At 40.1% G+C, this 21,406-nt stretch overlaps 1 protein-coding gene and 1 long non-coding RNA gene across 2 annotated transcripts in view; one reads left to right on the top strand and one right to left on the bottom strand.

Annotated features, from left to right (window-relative positions):
• RSBN1L (round spermatid basic protein 1 like) overlaps nt 1–14,013 on the bottom strand; it is a 65,161-nt gene extending 51,148 nt beyond the window's left edge. Inside the window, exon 1 of the mRNA XM_024738090.1 lies at nt 13,432–14,013. Within this exon, the coding sequence (XP_024593858.1) occupies nt 13,432–13,996 (565 nt within the window). The 5' untranslated portion in view covers nt 13,997–14,013. The remainder of the gene's footprint in view (nt 1–13,431) is intronic.
• A 206-nt stretch (nt 14,014–14,219) lies between these two features.
• The window catches only part of LOC112395037 (uncharacterized), an 82,658-nt gene continuing 75,471 nt past the window's right edge, over nt 14,220–21,406 (top strand). The window contains exon 1 of the long non-coding RNA XR_003002285.1: nt 14,220–14,652. This is a non-coding gene — a long non-coding RNA (uncharacterized LOC112395037). The remainder of the gene's footprint in view (nt 14,653–21,406) is intronic.

The following is a 21,406-nucleotide window of genomic DNA, read 5'->3' as shown; positions in this document are numbered from 1 at the left end:
AACTTACTGTACTAAATATTATAACTACTTTTTCTAGTACCCTGCTAGATTGTTTAAGTTACTTGAAGGCATGGACTGCAAATTATTGATTTAGTCATTTTTGTTAACACCTACCACAGCATCTAAGTACTAAAAATGTTTAAGTTGAATAATTATACACTCTGCTACTAGAGATCTCAGATTTTAAAGACAAACACAATGCTTGATGTACCACAAACAAATCACTTCCTGAACGTTACAAAGTAATCTTTCTGTAATTCAACCTGTTCCTGATTATAATTGATAACTTTTCACTGTTATAAAATTATATACCCAATTATCAAGTACATGTAGAAAAACCAAAAGCTTTCTTATATACCAGTAATAATCTGGAAAAAAAAACTCCCCAAAATAAAACAAAATACAAGAAAACTCATAATATGTATTAAATATCAATAAATTTTACAGAGATATGAAAGAATAGGTAAAGATATACATGTAGCTTTTAAGTACAAAGATAATTCTGTAACAATTACAGTTTGCCCCTAATTCAATCAATATATTTAATAAAAATCTCTATGGGATGGGGAGGAGGGGGTACTTTACAAAATAACTCTTAAGTTAATCAAAAAGGAAAAATAAGAGTAAAGGAACCTTGATCCAAAACTCAAATACAGGGCTTCCCTGGTGGCGCAGTGGTTGAGAGTCCGCCTGCCGATGCAGGGGACACGGGTTCATGCCCTGGTCCGGGAAGATCCCACATGCCATGGAGCGGCTGGGCCCGTGAGCCGTGGCCGCTGAGCCTGCGCGTCCGGAGCCTGTGCTCCGCAACGGGAGAGGCCACAACAGTGAGAGGCCCGCATACTGGAGAAACAAACAAACAAACAAACAAACAAAACTCAAATACAAAAATTTTCCGAATGCATCACAGACCTAAATTTAAAACCTAAAACTATAGAGTATCTAAAAGAAAACATAAGAGAAAACCTATATGACCTTGGGTTAGGCAAAGCTCCCTTAATTCAGACACAAAAAGCACAAACCACAAAAGAAATAAATTATAAAGTGGACCTAATCAAAATTCAAATTTTCTGCTGTGAAAAAGTATAAAGGACAATATTAAGAGAAAGAAAAGCCAAGGAATTGGAGAATACATTTGCAAAAATACGTATCTCATATGGAACTTGTTCACAGTGTAGAGAACTTTCACAATTTCCTAATAATAAGAAAACACCCAATAATAGACAATTTGAACAGACACTGCACAAAAGAGATAGGGATGGAAAATAAGCACATGAAAAGATGTTCAACATCACTAATCATTAGGAATTGCAAATTAAAACCACAATGAAATACTACTACATGTCCACTAGGATGGCTAAAATTTAGTAAACTGACAATATCAAAGGGCTAGTGGGAATGAAAAATGGTACAGCCACTTTAGAAAAGTTTGACAGTTTCTTATGAAGTTAAACATGCACTTAACCATACAACCCAGCAATTCTACTTCTAGGTATTTACGGAAGAGAAATGAAAACATATATCTATCCCAAGATTTGTATGTAAATGTTTGTAGCAGGCTTTTTAATAATTATCAAAAACTAGAAACAATCCAAATGTCCATCAACTGGCAAACGAAAAAACAAAGTGTGGTGTCTCCATACAATGAACTACTACTAGAAATAGAAAAGAATGAACTGATTAATGTAACAACTCAAAAGCAACATGCTAAGTGAAAGAAGCCAAACATGAAAAAAGTTAGATAGTTCAACTTAAAAGACATTCTGAAAAAGGCAAAACCATTGGGACATAAAACAGATCACCCCCAGAATGGAAGTAGTGGGAGAGCACTAAGTGGCAAGAGGGAACTTTTTTTAATTTTATTGAACTATAGTTGATTTACAGCATTGTGTTAATTTCTGCTGTACAGCAAAGGGACCCAGTTACATATATTCTTTCTCATATCTTTTCCCCTCATGGTTTATCACAGAATATTGAATATAGTTCCCTGTGCTATGCAGTAAGACCTTGTTTATCCATCCGATATATAATAGCTTGCATCTGCTAATCCCAAACTCCCAATCTTCCCTCCCTCATCCCCCCTTCCCCTTGGCAACCACAAGCCTGTTCTCTATGTCTGTGAGTCTGCTTCTATTTTGTTATGTTCATTTGTGTTGCATTTTAGATTCCACATATAAGTGATATCATACGGTATTTTTTTTTCTCTTTCTGATTTACTTTGATTACTATGATATAATCTCTAGGTCCATCCATGTTGCTGCAAACGGCATTATTTCATTCTTTTTTAATGGCTGAGTAATATTGCACCGTATATATACACCACATCTTCTTTATCCAGCCATCTGTTGATGGACATTTAGGTTGTTTCCAAGCCTTAGCTATTGTAAACAGTGCTTCTATGAACATAGGGGTGCATGTGTCTTTTCAAATTATAGTCTTGTCTAGGTATATGCCTAGGAGTATATGGCATCTCTATTTTTAGTTTTTTTAAGGAACCTCCACACTGTTTTCCATAGTGGCTGCACCAATTTACATGGGTGGCTGCACCCAATTAAATCAACATTGCAGGAGGGTTTCCTTTTCTCCTTACCCTCTCCAGTATTTATTATTCGTACTTTTTAAAATTAATTAATTAATTTGCTTGTTTGTTTGTTTTTGGCTGCATTCGGTCTTCGTTGCTGCGCACACACTTTCTCTAGTTGCAGCGAGCGGGGGCTACTCTTCGTTGCAGTGCGTGGGCTTCTCATTGCGGTGTCTTCTCTCATTGCAGAGCATAGGCTCTAGGCATGCGGCCTTCAGTAGTTGTGGCTTGCAGGCTCTAGAGCGCAGGCTCAGTAGTTGTGGCACACAGGCTTAGTTGCTCCGTGACATGTGGGATCTTCCCAGACCAGGGCTCGAACCCGTGGCCCTGCACTGGCAGGCGGATTTTTAAGCACTGTGCCACCAGGGAAGTCCCTATTTGTAGACTTTTTAATGACAGCCATTCTGACCAGTGTGAGGTGGTACCTCATTGTAGTTTTGATTTGCATTTCAAAGAGGGAACTTTTTGATTTTTAGTAGTATGTGATAAAAGCTGGCATTCTATATCTGTGTGGAAAGGAAAAACTATTCAGTAAATGGTATTAAAAACTAATTACTGGGGGCTTCCCTGGCGATGCAGTGGTTGAGAGTCCGTCTGCCGATGCAGGGGACGCGGGTTCGTGCCCTGGTCCGGGAAGATCCCACATGCCGCGGAGCGGCTAGGCCCGTGAGCCACGGCCGCTGAGCCTGCGCATCGGGAGCCTGTGGTCCTCAACGGGAGAGGCCACAGCAGTGAGAGGCCCACGTACCGCAAAAAACAAAACAAAAAAAACTAATTACTGGAACAAAATGAATTATGATTCCTACCTAATTTTATGTCTAAATAAATTCCAAACAGAGCAAAGGTTTTCATTTATAATTGCATTACAGATTTTGTAAACAAGCTCAGATTAAAAATATAAAATATCCTGTTTGTACAATGTGTAATAAGTTTAATTTTTTGAGGTTAGAATATATAAAATAGCAATTGTGATAATTCAAGATGAGTCAAACATTCAATTATTATTATCCACACAGTTCGTTTTCTTTCTAGTTATCATGCCATTAATACCTGCCTCTTGTGCTCACCTGACAATCTGCCCATTGTTTGTGAGCAGCTGGTCAACTTCTCATCCCATTATCACCTTCTGCTGTTTTCACATTTGAAATAACCTGCCAAGATTTTCCTGAACAACAATCAGACACCTCTTCTGGGGAGGCAAAAACAGCCATAACGTAGTGCAACTTATTCATTCTCAAAGTTATCAAGTACCCAGAAGTTGAAGGCCTGACCTGAAACAAGATAATCACAGCCCCAGATTCCAGAGAGCTTACAGTCTGGTGAAGAAGACAACTAAACATGTGATTAAAATGAAGTGAAGAAAATGAAAAGACAACCCTCAGAATGGGAGAAAATATTTGCAAACAAAGCAATCGACAAGGGATTAATCTCCAAAACATACAGACAGCTCATGCAGCTCAATATCACAAACAACCCAATCAAAAAATGGGCAGCGGATCTAAATAGACATTTCTCCAAAGACAACATACAGATGGTTAAAAAGCACATGAAAAGATGCTCAACATCACTAATTATTAGAGAAATGCAACTCAAAACTACAATGAGGTATCACCTCACACCAGTCAGAATGGCCATCATTTAAAAGTCTACAAATAATAAATGCTGGAGAGGGTATGGAGAAAAGAGAACCCTCCTACACTGTCGGTGGGAATGTAAATTGATACAGCCACTATGGAGAATATGGAGGTTCCTTAAAAAACTAAAAATAGAGCTACCATATGATCCAGCAATCCCACTCCTGGGCATATATCTGGAGAAAACCATAATTTGAAAAGATACACGCACCCCATTGTTCTCTGCAATGCTATTTACAGTAGCCAGGACATGGAAGCAACCTAAATGTCCACCAACAGAGGAATGGGTAAAGACGATGTGGTACATATATACAATGGAATATTATTCAGCCATGAAAAAGAATGAAATAATGCCATTTGCAGCAACATGGATGGACCTAGAGATTATCATACTAAGTGAAGTAAGTCAGAGAAAGACAGGTATCATATGATATTGCTTACATGTGGAATCTAAAAAAGGCTATAAATGAACTTATCTACAAAACAGAAACAGAGTTACAGATGTAGAAAATAAACTTACGGTTACCAGGGGGTAAGTGGGGGCGATAAATTGGAAGATTGGGACTAACATATACACACTAGTATATATAAAATAGATAACTAATGAGAACCTACTGTATAGTACAGGGAACTCTACTCAATAGTCTGTAATGGCCTATATGGGAAAAAAATCTAAAAAAGAGTGGATATATATATAATAGATTTGCTTTGCTGTACACCTGAAACTAACGCAACACTGTAAATCAACTATACCCCAATAAAAATTAAAAAAAAAAAATGAAGTGAAGAAAGTCAGGATATGGCAAAGTGATACGGGAAGAGACAGCAAGGAGACCTAATCTAGTCCAGGGAGTAGCAAAGGCCTCCCTTTCAAGTTCAGTCCTAAAAGATGAGTAAGTTCAGTGGAGTAGAAGTGTGGAACTAGAGATGGAAGGATAATGGATGGAGAAAGTTCTAGGCAGCAAGGAGCACTGAGGAGAAGCTGAAGAGCTAAACGAGGATATGATCATCCAGAACCTTAGGGGACATTTTAAGGAATTTGAACATCATCTCATAAACAGAAAAGTGACATCAAATAGGCATTTAGATCTCTAGTTATCACTTAGGCTGTAGAATGAAAAATGAAATGAAAGATCATAGATGTGAAGTAGAGAGCCCAATAAGGAAGCAGTTATACAATAACTGAGGTTAGAGATAATTAGGCTAGAGATAATTAGCTTTCAACTAATACTAAAAGAAAGGAAGGCATAAAAGTAGATAGACAGGAAAGACAGTGGCTAGAAGCGAAAAGATCTGGCTATAGGTGTGATAAAGTTAAAGTGGAGAATTCAGTTTTCAAACTTGAGCACTGAGATAAGGAGCATATATGGAAAGACAAATTTGGGTAAGGGAGACAATGGGTTGTGAACATATTACTCTTACGGTTCTATGGACCACCTAATAGTGGTCATGTCAAGGAGGCAACTGAATACACAGATCTAAACCTCTGGACTAAGCTAAGATTTGAAGAGTGCTAACAATAGACGTAAGAAAACTAACAGGGTCATTAGCAAAGCCAGAGAGTCTACTACTGTAAAAGGGCCCCAAACTAAACCAAATGCTAAAATACATGCAGCAGAGATAAGGAAAATGGCAGGGGACGCTAAAAGGGGAAGGACAAATGGAATGTAAATTGTTAAACTGAGTGGAGTGAAGGTTAAGGGACCATGCCTAATCTTGGGGTTTTTAGAGACCTTTTGAAGACTGTGAACAGCTGGTTACCTAAGAATTAATGATCTGAGATTATTTGCTCCTCACAGAAAAAGCCCTCCACATACACACACTGAAGCACACATGTTCACTGAACAGAATCTCCTACATACAGAGCAACATTTTTAAACCTCACCCTTGGACTCACTACTAATTTGACATGCATCTGATAACAGAACTTTAATAAGGTACTTGCCTGCATCTCAAACTCACATCCATCTTTTTGAACCAGTTCTCTTACAGGCATACCCATATTTTTTCAAAAAATGCTTATTCTCTCCATCTGAAAGCATAAAATAACATGTAAATTCTCCTTTCTTGCTATATATTTGAAAACCATGATGCCCTATCATATAATCCCTCTTAAAATCTTCCTTTTCATGTCCAGGAGCACCGATCATTTCACCACTAAAATCACGTCATTTCACTACTACAGTAGTCTCCAATACCCCTGACTCTACAATTTTCTCAGCCAATCTCTCCTAAACAATGCTACTAAAGTAATATTCCTAAAATACCAGTTTGAATATATTATCGCCCTACTAAAAAACTGCCTTGCTGTTGCCCACAGAATGAAGTCTGAACTCCTTATCCAGACAAATAGAAAGCAGATTATGGCAGACTTTCAACTGCCATGCAGTCCTATCTCACAACTTTGTACAAAATCATCAATCCCAGCCAAATGGTTCTTCTCACAGACCACTGAACATGCCAGACACACTCCTGTCTCTACAATCTTGCTCACACCATCCCTCCTGCCTAACAAGCCTGTCTCCATCATCTCCATTTACATAAGTCCTAATTTTCCATCAAAGCCCAGTTCATTTACTTGGCAAACTATCTCACAATGCAAGGTACAATTCTGGATGAAGGAGATTTAAAAATATTAACATGGTTTGCACAGTAGTTTAGAGAGAGCTCTGAGGTCAAACTATCTAAAGATCTGAAACCTAGATTTACTACTTATTTCATATCCTTCAGCAAGTCATTTAAATTATTCTGAGCTTCCATAAAGCACTTTCAAAAGTCTACTATCGAACTAAACTTTAAAGAAGTTGTGAAAATTAAATAAAAATCTATATAAAGTGCTGAGTATATAGTTCTATAAATGTTAACCCTTGTTCTTATTTTTGTTGTTTCTGTCCTCAAGAAGCTTATATTCTAGCACAAACTGCACCTAAGTACTCACTGCATCAGCTTGTGGCCCATCTCAAAAAAGCTTGACAGAATTTACTAATTCTGACATTTTCATTATCCTCAAAGGAGAAAACCAAAATTATTCTGTTCTGGTTTCTTCTGTATTAATTAAATTATTTTCATGATAAAAAGTTAAATATTTTCAAAACAAGTTAAAAAAATTCAAAAAAAATGTACAAAGTTTAATGTACCTTCAGAAATAAAAATGTTTAAAGTGATAAAAAATTAGTTTAGTTGGTAAGAGTGTACATTTATTATTAATTCTCCTTAATCACACACACACAAAGATTTTATATAAGCCACAATTATTTCATCAGAATTCTTTTTACTGTACTGAAAAAATATCATTATTTTTTCAATATCCTATTTTAAGTAGTTTATCTGTAATTTGAAACTTTAATTCATTTGAGGATGGTGAAAAATTAATGACATTTACTATAATAACTGGAAACCTCTGACATATAAACTTCTTTCAGCAAGTTAGTATGGTTCATACTAATACCAAAAATTCTCAGAAACCAGGATACCAATGGGAAAACTATACAGGTTATACATACCCATGAATTCAGTGAAACTAAACGTGTCCAATGTGTTATACAGGAAAGAATGGTTAGGAACTAATATCCCTACAAACGCCTACCATATACCAGGCTCATGTAATTCTAACAACCATGCTGTGGACACCGATAATAACAGATGAGTATGAGCTCGAAAAGATTAAGTGATTTCACCAGTGTCCCACAAATAGGAACAAATCAAAATAAGGCTAAAATTTAAGATCTCTTCTTGAAAAACATACCACAACAATAGGGAGAAAAAGAACTAGAAACATAAATTCCACCTTTAATGTAACTAGGAGATACTGTAACTGTAATCTGAGATATAATTTATAAAGACAGAACGTTGATGGTGGAATGGTAAATGACCTGGCATAAATGGAAGAAGGTTAAGGTAAGTCCCTATAGAAAGAAATAATGACAAAGAACCCTGTTTACTCTGCAGCACCCCAGAAGGGCTTAGAAATGGGAGGTGCTGGGAAAGGCAAGATGACAGAACCACACTGCTTCACCCCCCGCCCACGCTCCCATCCCCACACTCCTAAGGGAATGAGAGGTGTTCAGCAAAACTGAATCACACCGTGGCTCCAGCCTCAGGGGCAACACACACAGAAAAAGGGAGAAGCGAGTACTGGTATGAATACAAGGAGACTAAGTGAAAATTTAGAAACTGGTGAGACCTGTAGTAGCTTTCTTCCTCCACCCAGCGCTAGAACTCTGCCATCAATACTCATTACTTCTGCCAATCCTCTCCTCACTCCATTATTCCACTTATGCAGACAGACAGAAAAATGAAGGACCATTATTTGAAGAAACTGAAAGCCTTCTTACCCACCACCTAGAGAAGAAAAAATAAAGATAAAAACAAGGGAGTTCATTAGTCACTAAGCTATGCTCATGCATGCCCAGTGAGCTTTCAATTAATTTTGCAACATTCTCTTGAATATGAAGGAACTGCTGAGGATCACACAGATCTGAAGAAAGCCTTCAACAACAACAAAAAAGAGACCAAAACAAACAGAAAAAAGAAGAACCAAAAACAATGCAAGGCATGGAAGAAAATGTCAAAGAAACTGTAATTAGTATCCTTGAAGAGATAACAGAAGATGCTGTACCCATGAAAAAGAAACAAGATGCTATAATACAGAAATAGAGAAGAGCTCATAAAACATTTTTTTTTAAAAGATACCTGAAATTTTAAAATTCAGTGAAAGGGTTGAAATCTCCCAGATAGGACAAAAGACAGTTTTTTGGAGATCAAATTTCTCAGCATCAACATTGGAAGCCAAGCAATAAAGGAACACCTCCAAACTTTTAAGGAAAAATGATTTCCAATACAGAAATCTCTCAACAGCCCAACAGTCAAGCGTGAGGGTAAAAACGAAAGCCCTCAAAATATCTCATGCACTCTTTCACAGTTAATAGTAGAGAAACCAAAAAGAAGGAATAAACTAAAAGGAAGGCATGGGATCCAGGAAAAAAGGGACTCAACACAAGTGAAAAAAATTCCCAGAATGTCCCAAGATAACAGCTTTGCAGCAGGCCTAAACAGAACACAATCCAGAATAAAGCAGGAAGGACAGCTACAGAAGGGATGACTACAGGAATAAGTGGAAGTGGTAAGTTTATGTGACAGATTTGACCATGTGGAAAATTGTACTGAGAAGCATTTTACCGAGCTGCTGGAGGATACAGAAAGACAAAACTAAGCAAATGAAAAAACAAGGCATGAAAAGCAAAATGTTACACGGGAAAACTAAATCATAGTAAACTACTATCTCAGCAGTGACAAATATTTCGTTGGAATGATGAAAACTCTCAACGTGAATTTAACCTGAAATTGCAGAATAACAGTACTAGAAAGATGGAGGAAAAGCCTAGTTTGAAAAATCTTTAACATCTATCCCTTTAAAATCATTGATAATTACATACCTCAAATTATTCAATTCTAAGGAAAGCCTCTATTTTCATTAAATTCTGTAACTACACTTTCAAGGCAAAAATTTAGTGAAATGCACTGGTTTTGTCTTGGGCTACTTCACAGGGTAATTTTAAGGAAATAAGGTAATAAATGCAAAGCAAAAATTCTAACAAAAATTAGAAGATCTATACAAGTTTTACTGGTTACTGGAATCAGTTAAGGCAGCTTATTATCTAGTAATATGTTTGTTCTATTGTTTGCTATAATTCTTTTTTTTTAATATTTATGTATATATTTATATTTATTTTGGCTATGCCTGGTCTCAGTTGTGGCACACGGGGTCTTCGTTGCAGCATGTGGCATCCTCAGTTGATCTTTACTGCAGCATGCAGGATCTTCTAGTTGCAGCATGTGGACTTCTTAGTTGCAGCATGCATGTGGGACCTAGTTCCCCAACCAGGGATCGAACCTGGGCCCCCTGAACTGGGAACACGGAGTCTTACCCACTGGACCGCCACACAAGTCCCTGTTTGTTGTAATTCTAAATGTTGGAGACCTTCAGCACATGTTCACTTTTACCTTCCACATTTACCAGTTAATAATTTATTCAGTCTTACAGGAAAATGGGCTGCGAACTCTTTAGTAGTTTACCTCTTTATACCACCAAAACTTTTATTTCATAGTTTTAAAAATCTAGGACTTCCCCGGTGGCTCACTCGTTGGGAGTCCACCTGCCAATGCAGGGGACACGGGTTCGAGCCCTGGTCTGGGAGGATCCCACATGCCATGGAACAACTGAGCCCGTGCACCACAGCTGCTGAGCCTGTGCTCTAGAGCCCATGAACCACAAGGGCTTAAGCCCAGGCGCCTGGAGCCTGTGCTCTGCAACAAGAGAGGCCACCATAATAAGAGGCCTGCACACAGCAGCGAGGAGTAGCCCCCGCTGGCGCAACTGGAGAGAGCCCGTGGGCAACAATGAAGACCCAACGCAGACAAAAATAAATAAATTTTTAAAATAAAATAAAACTAATTTAAAAAAATCTAAAATGTTTTGCACTTTTCTTTGTATAAGAAATAAATTTAACTTTTACTTGATGACTCAGGCTGTCATGCAAGTCGGCTACAGTACTATGACTAGATGGCCTCAGAGGTTTTAGGTCTGTAAGGCATCAACCCTTATGCTAAATGGACCTAGACTGGTATGCTTTTATAACCTTCCTGTTCATCACTCTTAACTTTCAGATCTACTGTCAACGATCCTTCCTCTATCTGGATTGACCCATCTTTCATTTACTATGAGGTTAAAAAAAAATCATCATGCTTCTGACTCAACATTTACTAAATGCCCTGCCTTTCATACACACACTTTCATTTAATCCAAATAACTTCTGTTAGAATGGTAGTCAATGTAAAAATGTAGCAGTTCTGACTAAAGACTTTAAAAAAACCCACTACAAATAAATACAGGAGTTTAATTGCTTAATGGAGTTTGGGGGCTGCATCTTTTGGATGGTTTTGGGGGGTTTGTTTGTTTTTTGAGAGAAGTATTTATTTTCCTTGCTTTGGTGTCTTTATAACTAATTTCCAGTTCTGATCAAGATTGGTCAATCAATGATCTATGGGATAATTGTGGGAGTCACTGAACTATCCTATGTGCTATCCTATCAACTATCCAACTTAGAGCAATATCAAAAAGAGATATATACTTAAAACTACAGCCACGTGGTCATCCATTCACTAAGACTCACAAAAAACGCAGAAAAATGAGAAATGTATTGCAAATTAGGACTTTTATATTTGTAATTATATCTATATTAAATGCATGTATATAATTTTGTTATTTTAATACTTCTGTTGCTTAAAAATTTTCTTAGTTGAATAAAACAGAACCTCAATTCAGTTAAATCTGAACTTCAGAAGGATATGAGTACTTCCCAAATTAAGAGATAAAGATTTTCACCATTAAATGTATCACCAAGACACTGAAAAGCAATCCTTCTCATTGATTTTTAGTTATTCCTCTATAAAATAGCAGCATTTCCATTAAAAAAAAGAAAGAAAGAAAAGAAAATCTTGCCATAGCGTTACTATCTAGTCACTACTCAAAAAACCTACATAAATCATGGAATAAAAGCTATCATTGTTTATATTCAGGCTTAATAATGTAAGCTGTAGCCTTCAAAAGGAGGATTCTAAATGTAATTTAAAAGACTAGAAAACTTTCTCTTTAACAGCCATTTCACTTTAAAAGCAATTTATGTGCTCCAGAGAATTGTTAAAGAATGCTTACTTATTTATTTTCAGCCATTCCAATACATCGACAATGTTATACCCATATTCACGTTCTCATTCAAAGACCTTAGAAGAGCAAATACACTGTTTACACATCACAAATAAGACTAATATTGAGCTGCAAATGCTGACTTCCAGGCACTTTCAAATTTTAAATGTAATTATTAAAACAAAATTGCTTTAAAATACTAATCACCTAAAATCCCAGCCTAGAAGTCGTATAAATTCCATCCTCAAAACCACTTTCCTGGAAACAACACTCTCCAAAGCTGAGGGATCCTTTACCTTGTGCCAGAGTACCTGATGCCTATGCTTAGATGTCAAAGCTTTGCTACAGGCAAAATATCAAAAAAGTAACACTGTTGCTACGTACTCGTGCACAACATTTTTAAAAATTGCGAAAATATACCTTTGTAATTCAAACAGAGAATTTTTCATGATCTAACCTATCATTAGATCAGCAATGCTAAAACTGCTTGACATTTCATTTTTCCTAAAACAAACAAAAATACTTTCACAATACTGTGTATCGATGTACATTTATAATAAAGATCACTACGTGCTTTAAGCTTTTGATCACATAAAGATCTAATTTTCAACCAGTCTCCACGTTGTACCACTGTCCAAACTGTGTATCAAACATCTAAATAGGGAGGACCATCTATTTTATATAAATACTTCCTGAAAATCATATGACTAGCCTACTTTTTAAAAGAAAACCGCGCAGTCGTGTCTGAAAAGAACGCTTAAGAATTTGCCTTTCTCTGATGCTGAAACATTTTGCAGCAAGTACTTGGTCTGGCCAAAAAACGTCAATGCTCCTGATTTTATCATTTGCTGCAGGAAAAAAAGAATATGGCTGAAAATTCTTTCTGAAGGGTGGTATTTCAAACAGGACCACTCACAACACTTAAGAATACGGAGCGGAGAGGAGGGTGGAGGGAGGGTACCTTATGAAACAGCACACTCCGGGCCCTGCACACACCTCATTTCCCTAATAGGGATGAAAAGCTCAGGCCTCTGGTAGCTTCCAGCTGACGCCAATGCTCTCCACACCCCTTTTTTTGACAGGATTTTCTGGCGTTAGAGCCTGTGTCACAAATACAAATTCCGTGATCACGTCTAAACGGTCTAATAATCAAGCATCTTCTACAGGACCAAACCCTTCGCGATCCCATTCCCTCCCATCTCCCTCCGTAGCGAAACACACCTAGGCGGGTCCTCTACATCGAATTCTATCAATCCTGCCGCGCATTATCGAGGCAGAAACGATACAGAAAATAGATTTCAGCCATCCCCCTCAGTGCTACCGAAATTACAGGCTCCATTTCCTGTCCCCATGGGGACCGCAAAATCTCCGAGGGAGAACCGGACGCCTCCCGCCCCCTCCAGGCTGGCGCAAGCGGCCCCCGCGCTCCCCCTGCCTGGGCCCCGCGGGCGCTAGCGGGTGGCGAGGACCCGGGGCGCCCTCCCTTCCCCCCACCCGGCGCCGGCACCCACCTCTCGGCAGCGGCTTCATCTCCCCGTTCTCCTCGCGGGCTGCCCCGCCGGCCTCGCCTGCCCCGCCGAGGCCGTGCCTCCTCCTTTCCTTCTCTCGCTTCTCCTTGGGTCTGCGCGGCTTGGCGTTGGCTGAGGAGGCGGCGGCCGGCAGCAGGAGATGGTGAGGCTGAGCGTGCAGCAGCGTAGGAGGGACCAGCAGTTTGCGCGGCACCGGCTGGGACGAGGAAGCAGAGGCTGAGGAGGGGACGGCCGTGCCAGCGGAGAAAGAGAAATTGCTCCGAGCAGAGGACGGGGAGGGGACAGCAGACAGAGCGGCGAAGCTCCAAGACCCAGGGCTGCCATAGCTCTGAGGCGAAGGTGCCGCGGAAGACTGCAGCTGCCTGCTGTTGCCGCCGCTGCCTCCTTCTCCGTTCAGTCTCCGCGGCGTCTTCTTCTCCTCAGTCCGGATCTTCTTGGAAGACAGAGGACCCGGCGGGTCCCTGGAGGGGGGCTGCAGCTTGGAAAACGGTTCTTTCTCCGAGACGGCGGCGGGGGCGCAGTGCACTAGGCTCGGCGGTTCCGCCATTTTGCGCTTCTGTTGTATTTACTCTCCTCCGCTCCCAGGCGCGGGGCAGGGGCGGGCTCTCCTCAGGGGGCAGGGAAGGGGCGGAGCGGCCGGGCCCTCCATTGGGCGAGCCACGCTGAGGGATATCTTAAGAACCAATTAAAAGCGCGAGTCTGGAGCCGAAGTTGTGGGGGGAATCGCCAAGCGTACCAGTTTTGGAGGTCACAGGGCCGCGGGGCGCGGCTAATGGCGGAGCAAGCTGTGAGGGGAGGGTCGTCCAGTTGTCGTCAGCGTGAACGCGGGTGCCCAGTGAGTGTCTGAGAGAACCCCAACTCCAGACCCCAAAGTCTGCCCCGGCCCCGCGCTCGTCTCTGCCTCGTCGACTTTGTCTTATACCACTGTCCCTTCCTTTTTCCCTAGGGGGTCCTTTTGGTCCCTCCCCTGCCTTTTCCCGCTCAGAAAGCCGAATTTCGCAGATTCTCAGCTCCAAGGAGAAAATTTTGCCGGAAATTAAATCCTTCCTTCTGTTAGGCAGTAGTCGATTGATGGGAGGAGCTAAAAGTCACTTGGTGTCCTGACAAGATGTGTTACTCTTTTGCTAAGATCGTCATCTCTGATGCTTTGAGGGAGGTAACTTCTGCACACCTAGAACTTTCGGATTACTACCGAGCTTGAAGGTAAGACTCTCCTGGAGAATTTTTTTTTTAAGCGCTTGTGATTAGACCGTTAAAGATTTTAATTTTATTATAACTCAGATTCGCTAAGAAAAATTCACTAGCGATATTTATAGATGTTTGAAAAGCAAGGTTTTTTTTTAAGTGTATTTTATCGTTTAGTTAGCAGTCTGAGTGTTAGATGTTTTGTAAGCGCGTGCTGTGAATTGTACCTTAGAAGATAAGGAATTTGAAAAGATGGGTTACAGTAATTGCAACCAAGTGAAGAGTACGATTATAATTTTACTCTAAGGTCTTACATGAGACCAAGAAGTCAAAGGAACAGATGTAAAAATAAAAGTAGTCAAATGAGGAGATGACCAGTCAGGATATTTTGAGTCCCAAAAGGTGCCCTAAGCTGCCTGTAACTTTGTGAAAAACAATTAAAAGTAACTTTCCAGAATTACCAGTTCTCGTGACCTCATGAAGTTGGCATTCTTTATTTTGTTTTCACTTTTGAGGGGTAAAGGGGATTGGTTTTAATAATATTTTGGAGTCAAAATTTAATATTGGTTTATAGACTTTTTTTGAGGTGCATCAAATTTTTAAAGTAATGAAAACTATTCACTGTACTTTAATGCATAGCAATGAAAGCAAGTGTAAGCTGTGTAGTTGGAATTGACTGACAGTAGATGTCTTACTGAAAAGTGTGGACAGAGATTATGGGGCTGGAAATCATCTGCTACTGACTAGCTTTGTGACCTCAGTCAGGGTGTTCTTTATCTGTCTGAACTTCTGTTTCATTTATTAAGTGAGTATATTTGATTACATGATTACTAAGATCCCTTCTGCGCCCTAAACTTCGGCTGTATTTAAGAAGCTTTTCAAAATCACACTGAAATCATTACAATTAAAATAACTTCTTAATTGTTTGCCCTCCAGATATGAGAGTGTCTCTTATATACATAATATAGTGCCTGTAAATTTGCACCATTTATACCCTTATCTTCCCTGCAGAAGTCTGGAAAATCTGACTTCTTAAGGGCCCAGCTAAAGTGGACTCTCACCTGAATTCGTTACTAATTGCACTATATTCTTTTATACACTCTTATCAAGGCAGGCCCTAAATTTATAGAGCCTGAGCAAGAGTGTGGTTATGGAGGTTCACAGACCGTGTGTCTAAATATTTAAGTTATAAATCAAGATAACAAACTATTATTAAAAATATATTCTACTCTCCTACCTTGGCAAATCTACTTAAATAATGATCTGGAAAGCCAGGGTTAAATTTAGAATTCTTAGACTAATGGAGTCCTCAGACGGACCCTGTTCTCTTCCCATTCCCAACTTCTTCACCCACCTCACCCAGCATGTCCAAGCTATGTCCACATCTTGAACCCCCTGCAAATAGTGATGTGTAATCAGCTGCTCCATCTGCCCTCAGATCTAGCCACTCTGAAAGAGGAGTGCAGGCTCAAGGGACAGACATGGCCCCTTGACCTCATGGACTCCTTGTCCTTTGCAGCAGGAGGAGGGTACTCACTCAGGTCTAAGGGCAGTACTGTTACAAAACATGCTCAATTATCTGTCTTTTCTCCCATGTAATCAGCCATTCCCTTACAACTAGGTCATTCCTAACAACATTAAACTAGGAGAGAATTCCCAGTACTGTCACCAATTCCTACTGGCTTAATCTCTACTACCACTAAAACCATCCACTTCTCTCCATGTCCATTGTTGGTACCCTATTCCAAGTACCACCCCTCTCACCTGGATGACAACAGTAGCCTTTTTTGTGGTCTTCTTATACTCCAGTTTTCTCCAGTCTGCCTACCATTCTACCCAGAATACACTTTTCAAAAGATAAATCTGATCTTGTCACTTTTCCTTGCTTCAGACCCATCAATGGCTTCCATTTCTCTTAGGATAAAGAACAAAATCCTTAACTGACCAACAAAACCCATCATGATCTAGCCCCTTCCTCTTCTATCTCAAAGTAAAAGGTCTTCAATTTCCAGAATGCACCATACTGTCTTACAATTTAGGAATATTATATATGTTGTTTCCTCTACCCGACTGCTTTTCTCTTTACCTGATGCTTATGTGATGATTTGGATAATGGGCATAAGGGAGGCAGATGTCATTAATACCTCCTACATTTCTAACCTGTGTGACTTGATGGACAGTGGGACCATTCACTGAGCTAGGAGACACTGGAAGAGTGACAAGTTTGGGATGCTCTTTGATCTGGGACCTGATGAACATGAGGTACCTATGAGACATCACATCCTTTGGATCTCAGCTCAAGCTAAGCCTCACTTCCTTGGAGAAGCCTTCTCTCCCTGTCAAGACTAGATTCCTAACTTGCTGGTTCCTTTTCTTCTCATCCTCATTTCTTTTCACTTGTTGTTGTTTACTCACTTATTATCTCTCCCACCTCTTTTCATTCCTCCTCTAACAGCTAACAGCTCTATTGAAAACATACTACCCTGTACCCTGGTTCTCCATCTTCTTGTCTGACACCTGGCTGCCCTCTGAGGACACAGACTGTACTTTTTTTTTGTCTCTCTCTCATATGCTATTTTAATTAATTTTTATTGGGGAGTTGGGGATTCTTAGGGTTATGTCATTGCTCTTTATCTGACTCTGAATACCTCTATGTGGTATTACGCATCGCAGTGTCTTCTGATTTATTAGAAATGCTGTCAATTCCCAAGTCTTTCTCTCCTGCCTTGACCTTCTGCCCGATTCCTGACTCTTATCCAGATGCTAAATGTATGTTGCCGATTTTGTAGCCACTTACACCTCAGATTTTATACCATCCATTCTCATCCTCCCATGTATCATTCTCCTGCATTTTTTATCCACCTTAACATTCAAGCTACAAGCCTGGGACTCTTCTTTGACTTCTTTTTTTCTCTCACCCTCTGCGTTAGTCAGTCACTGTCTCTAGCCAGTTTCTCTTCCCCATTCCCACTGCTGCCTTTTGCCTTCAGGCCTCAAGCCAGCTTGGATTTTGTCAATGATCCCTTCCTAACTGTAAGTCTTCCATCTTCTAAACTATCCTCCATGCTGCTTCCAAAATTATATTTCTAAAATATTAACCTGATTATGCCTCAGTCTCTTCACTAATTCCCTTTGACATATGGGATAAAAGTCACACTTTCCAGTGTAAATACAAGCCATTCTTTTTTTTTTTTTTTGCGGTACGCGGGCCTCTCACTGTTGTGGCCTCTCCCATTGCGGAGCACAGGCTCTGGACGCGCAGGCTCAGCGGCCATGGCTCACGGGCCCAGCCGCTCCGCGGCATGTGGGATCTTCCCGGACCGGGGCACGAACCCGTGTCCCCTACATTGGCAGGCGGACTCTCAACCACTGCACCACCAGGGGAGCCCAAGCCATTCTTGATATAACCCCAGCACTCCTTTCTCTATCACTCTCCTACAGCTTTCCTCTGTTTCATCTATTCTGAACTATGTGTAATTGCCAAAAGGGTGGCATTCTTTGTTGCTCTGTGCATTCTGCCTGTCATACCCCTCCAAGATTGGGTTCAAGCATCTCCCTAGTACTGTGCTTCCTGACCTGCCAAATCAGAGTTGATCATTCCTTTGTGCCATCATCATTCTGCCTAGGAGCATTTAACTCAGTGGTCTCTGCTTCTAGCCTGAGAGCCTCCTTAAGAGCAGGGATGATGCATTATTTATATTTGTATGCATAGTATCTGGGACATGGTTAGAAAACAAATGTTGAAAAGAAGTATATAAAGAGCAGTTTGTGATCTTTATGGTAAGATGAGGATCAGAGGTTACAATCAAATGGTCTTGATAGGTTAAAAATAATAAGGCAGGTTGACTATAATATAATAGGAAGTGGTGAGGACTGTGGAAACTGGGAATTATATGCCTTATCTACAAGGTACATTGCTGATTGTTCCTATATGGAAATGAAGCAGGCCTACTTGCTAAATATCTAGATTTTTTTAATGTGAGGTTTCCTAAGAATCTGTGCAAGCCAGACAAAACATATCTGTGGGTCACATAACCCAGTCTGACTTCTGATCTAGAAAAAAGTGACTTAACTTCGGATAAGGTAGCCTTTGAGAGTTTTGTTTGTTTGTTAACTCAGGGCCCTTCCTTTGTCAATTGCTAGAATAGACAGATACTAAGCAAATATTTGTGAACTCGTAGCCACGATAAATGTGTGTTAGCAGTGTTTAGAGGTATCCTCCTAGAATCTGGTTTTCTCTGTGTATAATGTCCTCCAGTATTCCTGAGCATAACTGATTTTTGCTCTGCAGTATACTATCCTCTGGCCTTGTCCAGGTTCCTGACACCCTGAGTTTTGTTTTTTTGTTTTTTTAATTTATGGCCGTGTCGGGTCTGCATTGCCGCACACGGTCTTTCTCTAGTTGCGGTGAGCGGGGGCTACTCTTCCTTGCCGTGCGTGGGCTTCTCATTGCGGTGGCTTCTTTTGTTGCAGAGCATGGGCTCTAGGCGTGCAGACTTCAGTAGCTGCGGCACACGGGCTCAGGAGTTGTGGCTTGCGGGCCCTAGAGCGTGGGCTCAGTAGTTGTGGCGCACGGGCTTAGTTACTCTGCAGCATGTGGGATCTTCCCGGACCAGGCCTTGAACCCGTGTCCCCTGCACTGGCAGGCGGATTCTTAACCACTGCACCACCAGGGAAGTCCCCCCTCTGCTTTATGAAACCTGTATTAACCTTAAAGACATCTCTTCTACCCTTCTGGCATGGAAATCTCAAAGTCCTACCTCTATCACACTGGCCTGCACATCTTTATGTGTCTTTCTTTTGTGAATCAACATTGACCAGTTATAAAGGGTGGTTCTATGCCTTAGGAAAGCCTGATCTTTTCAACTTTCATGTTGTCAGTTCTAATTTAGTCCACACTTAACAGGAGCCAGCAAACTTGTTCTGTAAAGAGCCAGATAGTAAATATTTTAGGCTTTGCAGACCACATGTCTCTCTAGCAACTACTGCTTGTAGCACAAAAGCAGCCATAGACAATATATTAATGAGTGGGCATGGCTGTGTTCCAGTAAAACTATAAAAATAGGCAGGCTAGATTTAGACTGCAACATATAGTTTGCTGACTCTTGCTCTAGGATTTTGATTTCTACCTTTGATTTCTACCTTTATATCATGTGGAAAAATGGAAAGAACATCTCTTCCACACTCCCCTTTGCTCCTGCTGCATCAGTCACATGGCTTTCTCTCTGTTCCTTGATCATGCCCAGTCCTGCCTAAGACCCTTGGCCCAGGCTAGTTCCCTGCCTGGAACACTTCTTCCCTCCCACCTCTAACTCTTCTTTCAGATGTCATTAAAGGCCTTCCTCTTTTCATTATTCTTGGTCACAGCATTCTCTTTCTTTCAGAGCACCTATCACAGTTTATAATTATTTTACAATTATTTCCTTACTCTTTATCATTTGTCTCCCTCAGTAAATAGTAAGCTCCATGGGGACAGGGACCACATCTTTCTTATTCACTCTTACTCACCACTGTATCTCTGGAATCTAGCAAATGCCTTGTATACATTAGACACTCACCAAATGGTTATTGAATGGATAAATCAATTAATGACTCAGCCTAAATTTTGATTAACTAATTTAGATGTTTTTCACCAGAAACTAATAGAATAGTTCTATAGTGATGCAGTAGTATATCCACAAAAAAATCAATGGACTTCCCTGGCAGTCCAGTGGTTCAGACTCCATGCCTCCACTGCAGGGGGTGCGGGTTCAATCCCTGGTCAGGTAACTAAGATCCCACATGGTACAGCCAAAAAAAAAGTCAAAATTTTAGCTTTCTGATGAATCTAGTTATACCTACATATGCATTTCAGTCATAGTGACTGTTTCTTAGTTTATTAGTTTTACTCTTTCTTAATGTATTGATATTAGTACAGTGATGCATTGAAAATTCATACAACTCAGAATACATTTCTATAACTCTTTTCCAAAAGTGCAGAATAGCTCTAGCTGCAGATCTGAATAGTGAAACAATGCCAGGTTTATAGCATGAGATTTTATGGGTGTCCCCCTCATACAGGGATGGTCAGGGCTGTAAGAAAAACACTGACATAATCTTGTCTTGTAGGAAGAAAGGTCTATTTAGATAACAGAGTAGTAACAGGGGTAAGAGGGTCAATTTTGATTCTTCCATAGCTATCTTCAGAATCTTGGAGTTAAGCAACTCTGAATAAACTTCAAAAAGAACTCTATCAAACTGGAACAAAACATAATGTCTAGGACCAGTTTCTTTGTATTCATCTGAAAACTTTCTGTTTTACTGTTGAAGTAAAAAACCTGTTGACCAGCATTGCATCCATCCACACCTAACCTGTTAAAAGAACTATTGGAATTAACTATAGAAAAGGAAACTTATTAACGTGCATAACATTATATTTTTGCCCTTTCTGCTGACAGATAAGATCCCTCTCAAGTTTGAATCCATGTATACATATATGACAAAAGAACCCACTGAGCCATAGATTCACCATTAATTTGCTGGCATCCACCAACATTGGGCTCTGTGATGATTATGTAAATCTTTTCCCTCACCCTGGTTATAATCATTCTTAAATTTAAGAGGTAAAAAACAACCTATTTGAGGTCCCGGAGTTGAAATATGCTCTGTGTTGTAAGTAGAGGTGTTGCATACAGAAATAATTAAAGTAACTCCGGTTAAAAAAATAAAAGGCGGGACTTCCCTGGTGGTCCAGCGGTTAAGACTCTATGCCCTCAGTGCAGAGGGCCCAGGT

Source organism: Neophocaena asiaeorientalis, unplaced genomic scaffold (genome assembly GCF_003031525.2).
Source record: "Neophocaena asiaeorientalis asiaeorientalis breed wild unplaced genomic scaffold, Neophocaena_asiaeorientalis_V1.1 scaffold170, whole genome shotgun sequence".
Taxonomy (NCBI): Eukaryota; Metazoa; Chordata; class Mammalia; order Artiodactyla; family Phocoenidae; genus Neophocaena; species Neophocaena asiaeorientalis.
Note: the sequence above shows the minus strand (reverse complement) of the source record. Positions and strands in the feature narration are given on the sequence as shown.